This window comes from Setaria viridis, chromosome 4 (assembly GCF_005286985.2).
Source record: "Setaria viridis chromosome 4, Setaria_viridis_v4.0, whole genome shotgun sequence".
Lineage (NCBI taxonomy): Eukaryota > Viridiplantae > Streptophyta > Magnoliopsida > Poales > Poaceae > Setaria > Setaria viridis.
In genome coordinates this window covers 28,138,520-28,150,889 of record NC_048266.2, presented here as the reverse complement: position 1 = coordinate 28,150,889, position 12,370 = coordinate 28,138,520, and the positions used below count along the sequence as shown (strand labels likewise).

The 12,370-nt window shown below is 47.2% G+C and overlaps 2 protein-coding genes across 2 annotated transcripts; both read left to right on the top strand.

Moving 5' to 3' along the window:
* The first annotated feature begins 44 nt into the window (after nucleotides 1–44).
* On the top strand, nucleotides 45–1,580 carry LOC117851255 (peroxidase P7). The gene is made up of 3 exons (XM_034733038.2): nucleotides 45–321; nucleotides 455–646; nucleotides 747–1,580. The coding sequence occupies exons 1-3, from the start codon at nucleotides 106–108 to the stop codon at nucleotides 1,296–1,298; spliced, it is 960 nt and encodes a 319-aa protein (XP_034588929.1). The 5' UTR covers nucleotides 45–105; the 3' UTR covers nucleotides 1,299–1,580.
* An 8,281-nt stretch (nucleotides 1,581–9,861) lies between these two features.
* On the top strand, nucleotides 9,862–11,418 carry LOC117851254 (peroxidase P7). Its single transcript, XM_034733037.2, has 3 exons — nucleotides 9,862–10,202; nucleotides 10,326–10,517; nucleotides 10,603–11,418. The coding sequence occupies exons 1-3, from the start codon at nucleotides 9,981–9,983 to the stop codon at nucleotides 11,161–11,163; spliced, it is 975 nt and encodes a 324-aa protein (XP_034588928.1). The 5' UTR covers nucleotides 9,862–9,980; the 3' UTR covers nucleotides 11,164–11,418.
* Nucleotides 11,419–12,370: the final 952 nt, after the last annotated feature.

Below are 12,370 nucleotides of genomic sequence, written 5' to 3'. Positions count from 1 at the left end.
GGCACGGTGACCATCACGAGCTGTCGAGCGCTATAAAACCCCCAAATATGGCCAGTGTCACTTGTTGCGGCGACGTGCTCTCTTTCGGCAGTGGCTGGGTCAGAAATGGGCACCTCGTTCGCTAGGAGCTTCGCTCTCCTTGCTCTTCTCTGCCTGCTTCTCCCGTGCCATGGCAAGGGGAAGCTCTCGACCAAGTTCTACGCCAAGTCGTGCTCTGGCGTGGCCACCATCGTGCGGTCCGTGATGGCGCAGGCCGTCGCCAAGGAGCCCCGGATGGGCGCGTCCATCATCCGGCTCTTCTTCCACGACTGCTTCGTCAATGTCGGTCACACATTTACTATCCTATTGTCATCTTGTTATAGGTGGCCTTGGCTTGCTTCTCGGTGATCACTGATCAGCTCATCGGGCTTTAGTGTGCACTGAGTCACTGATATGTTGGTGCGTGTGTGCACAGGGGTGTGACGCGTCCATCCTTCTGGACGACACGGCCACGTTCACCGGCGAGAAGAATGCCGGCGCCAACGCCAACTCCGTCCGCGGGTACGAGGTGATCGACGCCATCAAGACGCAGGTAGAAGCGGCCTGCAATGGCACCGTGTCGTGCGCTGACATCGTCGCCTTGGCATCTCGTGACGCCGTAAATTTGGTCAGTACGTCTAGTGCTAACAGAGAACACGTACAACGATCCAATACCCAGCACTACTGCAAGTCTCTGCACGCCTAACTCTGATCCACATGCGCTGCAGCTCGGAGGCCCGACGTGGAACGTGCAGCTCGGCCGTAAGGACTCGCGCACGGCGAGCCCGAGTGCCGCCAACGCCAACCTGCCCGGTCCGGGCTCCAGCGCCGCGTCCCTCGTCTCGGCGTTCGCCGCCAAAGGCCTCTCGGCGCGCGACATGACGGCGCTCTCCGGCGCGCACACCGTGGGGCGGGCGCGGTGCCTCTTCTTCCGCGGCCGCATCTACGGTGAGCCCAACATCAACGCCACCTTCGCGGCGGCACGGCAGCAGACGTGCCCGCAGAGCGGCGGCGACGGCAACCTCGCGCCGTTCGACGACCAGACGCCGGATGCCTTCGACAACGCCTACTACACGAACCTGGTGGCGCAGCGCGGCCTGCTGCACTCCGACCAGGAGCTCTTCAACGGCGGGCCGGCGGACGCGCTGGTGAGGAAGTACAGCGGCAATGCCGGCATGTTCGCCAACGACTTCGCCAAGGCGATGGTGAAGATGGGCGGCCTTATGCCGGCGTCTGGGACGCCGACGGAGGTCAGGTTGAACTGCCGGAAAGTGAACTAGAATTAATGGCTTCGTTTGCCAATTTTCTTTTGTCGATATAAGCAGAGGGCCAAAATATCGTGGAACCGAGAGAACTCTTCCACTTTGCCAGTTTGGTGCTTACCTGTGTATGTTACCACCTGATATATGGTGATAGCATAAGCATAGTGATATGAAGAGCAGCAGGCTGCTGAAGTTTGGTGCTTGCTCAGGTGCTCGGCACAATCTTATAGAGCAGGCCATAAGGATGCAGAAACTTTGAAAGGAATATAATTCCTTAATTGTATGAGTAAATTTACCACACACCCATAGCTGTTCGTCGGTGGCTTCTCGATCGACTGGGACATCGGAAAGCACAGGGCTTCATCTACACTCCCTACGGCGCCATCCGGTTGTCCACCGTACTGGTGTTCGTCACAGAGGAGCCATGTATCATCCGATGTGGTAAGGAAAACAGATTGGTACAGAACGATTCGCGGCTCGTCGCCGTCACCCGCCTGCCTTTTCAGTCCTCGCCAAAAGCCTCCTGCATGCTAGAACAGCTGCTTGCATATAAAAGTTTACCCGCGTCACATTTGAGAGCAGACATGCACCCGTCTGCCATGTTATTGTAATCAAATGAGCAATTAGAGAGATACACCTAAGTGCACCCATCTGCCAAGTTTGTGCATTGATGATGGATTTATAATTTGTAATTGTTTAAAGCATTTCACATACCTTGTCTTAGAAAAGGGGAAAAAAGAGAAGGCATTCACGTGCAAGTGGTTTAGCACTAAAGTGAGTGGTTCTTCTGCGGTCAGCTAAGGTAGGTCGCTGAGTGGTGAAATCCGTACTTCTCGAAGAATGACAAAGCATAATGCACGGTCGAGGCAGCACAGCCTTGTGCAATGATGTTCATATTGTGTGCTCCTGCATTGTGTAGCGCACAAGGAAGTAAAAGTTCCATGCCGAATTACATTTCTTCAAGGAAAGACGGATATTGCTCCAGAATTTTATGATTTATGGTGCTACCTTGGGAATTTTTTATGAAATTCGTAATGTCAAAATAATTCTTTTTAGATAATAGAAAAGTTTTGGCTTCAGTCTCCCTCGTAGAAGGAGCATTAGTCCACAGTTATTACAACCGTTTATAGAATTGAAGACACATATCGGTGCAACATTATTGACTTATGCGTAGAATAAATGTCCATCCATGGGACCCGAAGAAATCCATGCTTCTTGACTCTAAAAATTGACATATTGTGATAAATTTCTCCTTCCTATCATCAGTATGCTGCAACAAAGCAAAATCGGAGCCAGTCCGTATAAAAATGCATCCCTATGAATAGAACCTGCAAAAATATTTTTGGTTTGCATTTGTTAAACAGTATCATTCCTTGTGAGCCACATTGCTCAACAAAGAGAAGCTGCCCCTGCCAAAAATAATATTATAGTTGTTTTGTTCATGAGAGGGGGGGGGGCATAGGCCCTTCATACGGGTTTTTGGTGCCAGCTAATCTCTCATGCAAAACATCTTTTAATAAACTCGTTCCACAAGCGTATACTCTTAACGGTTGTGGCTCTTCATTTGGGTTCATGATGCCAACTAATCTTTGTTGAATATGATTTGATAATGGGGGGCATAGGCCCTTCATACGGGTTTTGGTGCCAGCTAATCTCTCATGCAAAACATGTTCTTTCAATAAACTCGTTCCACATGCATATACTCTTAATGGTCATGGCTCTTCATGTGGGTTCATGATGCCAACTAATCTTTATTGAATATGATTTGATAATGTGTGATATAATCCTTGAGCTTGCAGCCTCGGGTGCTCTGCTCTTGTGTATTTGATGCCTTCAGATGTGCTCATGATTTTGATGTTTTTTTTTTACTTTTTTCAAGGAAGAGATGCTTGATTTGCTTGCTCATGGACACCACCAATGCTACTGCCAGATCAGAAGAAAAATGTGAAGATCTATTTCCGTAATATTGTTTTTTGATCCATGAGTCTGGTATCTAATTGGGGACCAAATTCTTGGAGTTCATACTTCAAGCTACTACTACCAATTCAGTAGCCTGAAGAAGGCTAATACTTAATATTTGTGACACAAGTTCTTACCTCATAGTATGCAATTAGTTTTACTGTGTACCTAAGCAGTGGCAATGGCCGGATCAAATCAGTACACAGTAATCTATGCAATCCTCTTGCCTTCTTTTGGGCATATTGTCTTGTAAATTGCAGTTCTAGAAATCATATTCCCCTGCCAAACAAAAATGGGAAACCTCTGCTTTACCAGGTCTACTTAAAGCTCCTTTCCCCTGTGCGGTATCAAACTTTTATTAATTTTTTCATCATTTTACTTCAATCTGTACCGTACAGGCCATAAATTCTTGTGTACTGTAGTGTGGGTATCACTTTTAGTTATATATCAGTATTCCAATTCATAATATGATTTTCCTGTACTACCTCATGGATTTTTGGGAGGAGCAAGTTAGGGAATACATGCCAAAGGAGGAAAGAGAGGAAATTGAGTTGTTTAGTATATGTCACTACTATTCTTTTATCTCTTTGCACGCACTTTAATTTCTTGGTCAGTTGTGTTTACAAATTACAATGCCTACAGTTTTAGCAGATGTAGTTCAATGGAAAATGTTGCATACAATTGGCTCCAAGAAGAATTTAAGTTTGTTTTCAGTGAAAAAGTTATTGATTGTATTGAATTGCTGTGACAATTGCATCACCCATCATTCCATGATCTGATCTGGTGACTAACCGAATATAAGTTACATGTTAGTTACAACTGCATGAGTTGAGCTGCCAAGGAGCTGTGGGTCTGTGACACAGTCACACAAGCATATGAGAGTATCACTTTTCACATTGTTTCACAATTCATCTTTTCAAGAAGAAGTTTTTAAGCCTGTTCGGAGCGCTGCTTTGCAGCTACCTGCTGCTGCTCGGCAGAGAGCGGCGCAGATGCAGCGGCAGCAGCAGCAGGCAGCGGGCAGCAGCAGCATCCACCATCCGAACAGGCTTTTTCTGTTTAGAGGGTGAAGTAGATAGTTGTAATTTCAGGGATACAGAAGTTATTGGTTATTCATTTGCCATGTAACTAGTCAGGATTTCACTGGACATGAATAACTTCAATATATATGTCAAATCAAATAAGTGATAGTAAAGGAAAAGAATCAATATGTATACAGAACTACAGTAGACCACTGGGGGAGAGATAATTGGTCCTAGAACAACTTATAGATGCCACTCTATTTTATCCTTTTTTGTTCTTGGGAGTTGGGAGCCTTGGTAGTTGTCTATTTGAGAGACATCTTCTGAGGATAATTAGCATAAAAAATGTATGGTTAGCCAATCTCAAGGATGTGTCATTTGAATGTCAAAAATAATAACTAGCGTTATGCACTTCCATGCTAGAACTACTTTAATTAAGTCAAGCTATTTGCAGAACTTAATCGATAATAAAGTAGTTGTGTAGGTGCAACAAGGCAGTTAGTAGGTATTTAATTTCTTCAGTCATTTATATTATGATTTATTTGATCATTTTCAGGAAATTTATATCTCAGCTACTTTGATCCGCATGCACAAGTCAAATATAGCGCGGAGCAAAAATTCTTGTTGGATGTTAGATGGTATTTAATTGAAATTTTATAAGAATGAACTTTATTGTAATATATACGTGTATATATGGATAGAACTGTAATTTGAATTTCATTGACATTTGATGTCCCTTTTCCATCTTCCCTGTTTCCTTGTATTAATGTAGATCTATGACAATTTTACCATTTGTATTTTTTCTGATTTTGTTCTTGATTTTCTGAATCTCTTTAATTTTCCTAAGAAGGACAAAAATGATCTAACCTCATATGATCTTAGTCATATATATCAATGCTGTACTCTCACATGCATCTTGATGCCGTGTCTAATCGTGCTTATTTTCAAAATGAGGAGTTCCATTAATTTCCATTTTGCAAAAGAAGGAAATATGTCTTATCACACCTAGAGTTTTAAGGAGTCAGGAGGAAGCAGCAAAACAGACCGTAAGAACAAAAGAAACAGGAACAAATGAAACAAATTTACATGCCAGCGAAATAGAACTAAACTCAAGGACTAGTATACGCTAGCTACCATGTGCCCAAGCTAGACGAGAACTACGCAATACCAACTCCATTACATAAGCATAATCCATAGCTGCGCAAGAGCAACACAGCTAGCCTCCTGGCCAACTTCCTCAGAGAACACAGTATATATATACCTTCAAAGCATCTTGATCATTTCTCAAGCTTCATACGGCTACTCATCAGAATTGCCTTCCGCATCAGGATTTGGAACAAGTGCATTTTCCCTACCCCCAAGACCTTCAGGGCCGCCTTCAGCACGAGTCAACTCTAGCGAGGGTCACCTCCTTCATGTTGTCAGGGCATATCCTTCTTGGGTACACAGTTCCCAAGACTATGGAGCTAGAATAAAATCTCCACTGAGAGCAATTAGTTTCATCTCCACATGGACCTTTTGTGGATCAAGTGCAGTCATACCTATTATGCTAGTACTTAATTTAGATACCGTTGCAAGTAGCTACATAATTCATATGGCACATTGGATCGACACCATGCAATAATTAAGCAGCATGGATACTTATGAAATCGTGAAATGAAACTGTGCATTGTGAATGGTTATTTCATTCATCAAATTAAACTTCTATAGATGATATGGTGCTTTTGGAAACCATATAATAAAACTCCCTTTTGAAAGCCCAAACACTTGTCCAGCACATGAGAAGATAACTCTAATCCAATTCCAAAATTGCTGATAGATACTAGGTCTGGTATTGGCACTAAAACACTTTCATCATAGGACAACAAAAAATAGATGATTAATACTCGTGCCTTGGAGATTAAAGGAACAGGATAAGTCCTCCCGCTAGTTTCCTTTTAACATGTTCTGTTTTGTTAGGACAGCAGAAATTTCCACCAGCCACAAAAAAAATCTTAATTTTGTCCCTATGTGTTGAAGTTAAGATCTTTTCTATGGTTGGTGGAAATTAAAATTTTAAAATAAAGCAATAGATCATATGGCTCAATTTTTGTTGTTATTATATTATGCCTCTACTGCCGATTTGGAATAGATAAAGGGAGAAATCAGAGGTATTTCCGTACTTGAACAAAAGTAAAACATATACGAGCGCGAGCCTACTAGGCACAAAATCATAAGGCAAGAATTTGTCTCGTATATATACAATCATTTACTTATAAATTTGTGTTTAGCAATGCAATAATTTTGTGCAAGATGATGACCAATTAAGCTATATTTGCACAAAAATATCCTTCTACTTGAGCCTCGTATAAAACCATGTGCATAATCTGTCTCTCAGGAACTTTTTTATCGATCTCTCGCAATATTTCGGGATGAAGCCAAGATGACTCCTCCGAGATCCCTGTCAAAAGTAAATACTCCACTAAATTCGTACGAGTAAGGTCCTGTTTGGCACAACTCCAACTCCAAACTTCAAGCTAGAGTTGAGTGGAGCCAGCCAAACACCCTAACTCCACCAATTTTTGGAGCAGCCGAACTCCATGAAATTTGTGGAGCTCTAGTTCATTTTGGTGAAGCACCTCATTTGCAACTCGAGAACCCTCCAATATGAACCTAGACGTGGTGCTCGGGGCTAATTACCCACCTTTGCCACTTGTTACACACTCGTACCCCTTCGTTCTAATTTTTCCCATCTTCCGACGCCTGCCTCTCCCATTCTCACCCGTCCGCTACCCCTCTCCCTCTCTCCCATCTCGCCTCGAAGGGGCGCCGCCGCCGCCGCCCGCGGCCTGGCCACGACGCCGGCCATCCAGGCCACCCCCCCAAGCTGCGCCTTCGTACGCCGCCGCCCAGCTTCGGACCCAATCCCCGCTCGACCCCCGCCTCCTCGTCTCCCCGGCCACCCCTGATGCCGGCCCAAATCCCGCTGGTGGAGACCCGCCGGCAGAGCAACGCCGGCCCCCTGTCTCGTGCGCCGCCGCCGCCGTCCTGCGTGCCCGCCGGCCTCGTCCCACGCTGCCACCATTGTCCCCACCCGCCCCAGCTTCAATCCGCAATATGAGGGCACTGCCAGCCCGACCACAGCGGGGCCATCGTGAACGTCGCCGCGCCTGCCCGGCCGCCGCAAGGCTCATCGCGCATGCCGCCTGCCCCGCCCCTGCGTGGCCGTGCCGTCCCACGCTCCGCCACCGGCACATGCACCCGTGCTGCCACCGGGTGCCACTGGGCGAGCAGAGGCCGGCGTGAGCTTCTCCTTCCTCCCAAGGAAGAAGATAACTAGTGAAAAAAAAGGAAAAAAATAGAGATAGAGAGAATGATAAGTGGGCCATGAGTTGGTGGGCAACAATGGCAATTCACCTTGAAAATCCTCTTCTCCAGAGCTGAAACACCCTTCTAGACATACAACCCTATCTAGTTAGCTCGAACTCCACGCAGAGCTAGCTCTAGTTGGAGTTTGGAGTTCTCCACATCTGAAACACCCTTCTAAACAAATACCCCCATTTAGTCAGCTCCAACTCCACGCTATCGTACATACATCTATGGACTCACCAGAAGGTTTGGCAGTCCTAGATATAGGGCTGGACACCGAGACGTGTCTGACATAGAGGCTACGGTGCAGGACGGCGTAGTCTACATGGCGAGACGGGAACTAGTCGAGGATTGGAAACTACTTGTAGCAATTAGAGTAGGACTCACCTAGTCGAATCCGACTAGTATTCTTGTAAATCAACCGACCTGTAACCCTGCCTCCGGCAATATAAGGCGAGGCAAGGACCCCCTCCAAAGCAATTCAATCCAACCAATACATAGGACGTAGGGTATTACGCAATCTAGCGGTCCGAACCTGTCTAAATCATGTGATCGTATTCACCTTCGAGTTCCTGATCTCGGCTAGTCCCAGAAACCAAACACTACCTTGGGTACCCCTGGCTAGCTCTAAACACCAATACGCAGAGCTAGCTCTAGTTGAAGTTTGAAGTTGGAGCAGAAAATGATGGAGTTGAAATTATACCAAACAGAATCTAAGTTTCGAATCCTACTACCTGTTTCAAACTAACACCTCAGCTGGAACAAATTAAAATGTACTACTAACATTATCAGGTGAGGGAGCATAGTCGTGAATGGGGTTGCAAGCAAATCAGATGCAAAGCCTTTGATAGCCTGGAGCTGGGCTTGCAGAGTTGCAGAGCAGCGTTTGTCTCGGAACAAGTGCAAAGTTTGGCTCGCTCAGCCTGTACACTCCTGCATGTTGTTTTTCCCCGGCCCGCTCACGTTTCGTGCCTAACTCGGGAAGATAACCGTATTTATAATTCTTCTCGCTCGACATAAAGTAATTGACGAATCATATCGGTTTTGGTTCCACCGACTAAACTATCATTTAGATAGAATTAAATATAGATTAATTATAAAACTAATTGCACAGATGGAGGCTAATTCGCGAGACGAATCTATTAAGCCTAATTAATTCATGATTATCACATATTTATTGTAGCATCACATTATCAAACCATAGACTAATTAGGTTTAATAGATTCGTCTCACGAATTAGCCTAATTAGTTAGGCTTAATAGATTCGTCTCGCGAATTAGTCTCCATCTGTGCAATTGGTTTTATAATTAGCTCATGTTTAGTCCTCCTAATTAGTATCTAAACATTCGATGTTGCGAGGACGGGAACCAAACACCCCTTACGTGGTTTTGCTAATTTTCAGTTGACTTTTATCTCAACAAAAATCTAATTTTTTTTATAAAATTCTCATCGCTCCGTCGCCACACCACCTAAATTTAGCCCTTGTTTACTTGGTCAAATTGGGAGGTGCCAAATTACTGTAGCAACACTGTAGCGTTTCGTTTGTATTTGTGAATTATTGTCCAAACATTGACTAATTAGGCTTAAAAGATTCGTCTCGCAAAGTACAACAAAACTGTGCAATTAGTTTTTAATTTCATCTACATTTAGTACTCCATACATGTACCGCAAGTTTGATGTGATGGGGAATCTTTTTTTTGCATAGTGCCAAAGTTGGGAGTTGGGAGTGAAGTAAACATGGGGTTACACTAATATAACCTAAAACCTCAATGCTATCATTGCTATGTGATATACATTCAGCAAAATGTTCTCCTGCACAACTCTCGAACTGCCGAACATGACATATGAGTCCAATACATGATTGCATCTCCAAGAGTCAACTGGACATCATCGGCATTCATATTCACATACTACCCGGAGCCAGACAAACCACTCCGATAAACTCTGCGCACAGAGCAACTTGCAATACACAAACGTGATTGAATTGAACGAACACATGCGCGCGCCAAACCCCCATCGTCCTCTACACTGATCCGATCCTGCAAATTTTTGCTTTTGTTTTCGCTCCGGACCAGCGCTAGCGTCCAACCCTAATCTGCCCACCGCCACCTTCTCGCCAGGCTACGCCGCGCGCATTAGTCAACCAATCCAGCGCGAGTTCAGGCGCTCGCCCACGAAAAACTTCCGCCCGGAGCATCTAGCCAGAGCCCAGACCGACACCCCCACCCCCATCACAAACACTATATATACGCGGCCACACCGTACTCCCTTCTCATCAGCCACTGCCCACTGGTACAATCTTCTGGTTGCATCAGTGTCCTCAGTACGTAGCAAGCTTATTGCGTCGTATAGCACCAGTAAGTTGCAAGACATGGCGGCTGCAACGGTGAGGTGCTTGCTGACGATCGCCGTGGTGCTGGCTCCCTTCCTCGCCGGCGCCACCGCGGGCGGGCCGCTGTCGACGAGCTTCTACAGCAAGAAGTGCCCGAACGTGCAGGGCATCGTGCGGGCGGGGGTGGCGTCCGCCGTGGCGGCGGAGAGGCGCATGGGCGCGTCCATCCTCCGCATGTTCTTCCACGACTGCTTCGTCAATGTAAGAGCTAGCAATGTATTTATTGCGTTGGGTCTGTCGTCATCGGTTTAAATTCCGATGCATGCATATTGCATCTGCTGCCTTACCAGAGTACTGTGCTGATCTGAAAGAGCATGGGCGCAGGGCTGCGACGGCTCGATCCTGCTGGACGACACGTCGACCTTCACCGGCGAGAAGAACGCCGGGCCCAACGCCAACTCGGTGCGCGGCTTCGAGGTCATCGACGCCATCAAGGCCCAGGTCGAGGCTGCCTGCAACGCCACCGTCTCCTGCGCCGACATCCTCGCCCTCGCCGCCCGGGACGCCGTCAACCTCGTACGTCTCCGTTCACATCAACCGCATCGATCATCGATCTTGCTGGCAATATGCAATGCAAGTTACATCCATAATTAATGCACAGCTCGGCGGGCCGACGTGGACGGTCTACCTCGGCCGCCGCGACGCGCTGACGGCGAGCCAGAGCGACGCCAACGCCAACCTCCCCGGTCCGGGCTCCAGCCTCGCGACGCTCGTCGCCATGTTCGGGAACAAGGGCCTCTCGCCGCGCGACATGACGGCGCTCTCCGGCGCGCACACCGTCGGGCAGGCCCGGTGCGCCACGTTCCGGGACCGCATCTACAACGACGCCAACATCAACGCCACGTTCGCGTCGCTCCGGCAGCAGACGTGCCCGCAGGCCGCCGGCGGCGCCAGCGACGCCGCGCTGGCGCCCATCGACGCGCAGACCCCCGAGGCGTTCGACAACGCCTACTACACGAACCTGATGGGCAAGAGGGGGCTGTTCCACTCCGACCAGGAGCTCTTCAACGGCGGGTCCCAGGACGCGCTGGTGAAGAAGTACAGCGGCAACGCCGGGATGTTCGCGGCCGACTTCGCCAAGGCCATGATGAGGATGGGCGCCATCAGCCCGCTCACGGGGGCGCAGGGCGAGGTCAGGCTCAACTGCAGGAAGGTCAACTAACGTCAACTGCTGGAGGACCGACGATATCCATTGTGTGTTGCAGACTTGCAGTACCAAGTTGGAGGAACTCGGTCGATTGGCCGGGTTCTGAATAGTAGTGATGAACAGCCAAAATGGCTGTCGGTATGGTAGCTTGCTTGATCCATTGTTTCTGATTATCCTACGTGGCAGGAATAATCCTTCTGTTCTTTATTGTTGGCAATTGTAATTTCTGCATGTGGAGTAATCTAGGAATCAAGAATCCTTTTGTTGCAAGATCGTGCCAAATCTGAAGCAAAACTCTGAACAGTGCACGAATAGTGGATGGTGCCAAAATTAACAGGTTAGGTCTGACTGAACCTTGAACAAAATGTCAGGGGCCAAGACGCACAAAAAAAAAATTCGTGCAAGTTGCTGCATGGAGCATGGAGGGTCTCGTAGCTTGTAGGCGAGACATACCTGCCTCCTAGGTTTGTGAGCAGAGCACGAGTCCACTTGCAAGGAATGCCTGTTGGGAGATGCCTGCCGCCTCATCGTCGCCGTGGATCTGTCCCGTGCGTGTCCTCATCTGCCTGGTCCACGTCCAGGGCCAGTGAGCCGCATCTGCTGTGCGCTGCCGGGTGCCGCCCGCCACGACGCCCACATGCAAAAACCGTTGGCCGATCGAAGCTGCCCATAGAGGCGTGTGTAGGCCTGTGAAAGCGTTGCTTGCGGCCAGTGATCTCGACTTTTTGTTGCATTCATGCACCTGCGTGCACGCACGTCTCCTCTTTTTGCAATTGGTGGCTTCAGAATGGTCATCTTTGCGCTATTTTAGTATTGCTCCTCTGCTTTCTACATGGGGAGTGATTTCCAAAAGAACTACTCATTTGACTGAAAATAACTCTCTAATCTCTACGTTAACTGACATTGGTTCTCTCTTTACCTTAAATATTAAGGAGTAGATGATGTAGCCCCTTAAAATATCATTTGACAAGCTCCACCTTAAATCAGTCTTGGAGCTCCTTAAGGAGCTTTACCAACCAGGTCCTTAATTTCCATTGTGAAGATTACTCTATTTGAGATTGTCCTCAAATTTTCTACCATTTTCGCAATTCCGAATCTAATATTATGGCACGTATGCTGACGATCCTCAAATTGCAATGTGATATATCATGAATTTTTTAATTAGCGCATGCATGTGCGCGCGAGAAGTATCTTCAACTGTCTTGATAGCTTCTTCCAACAA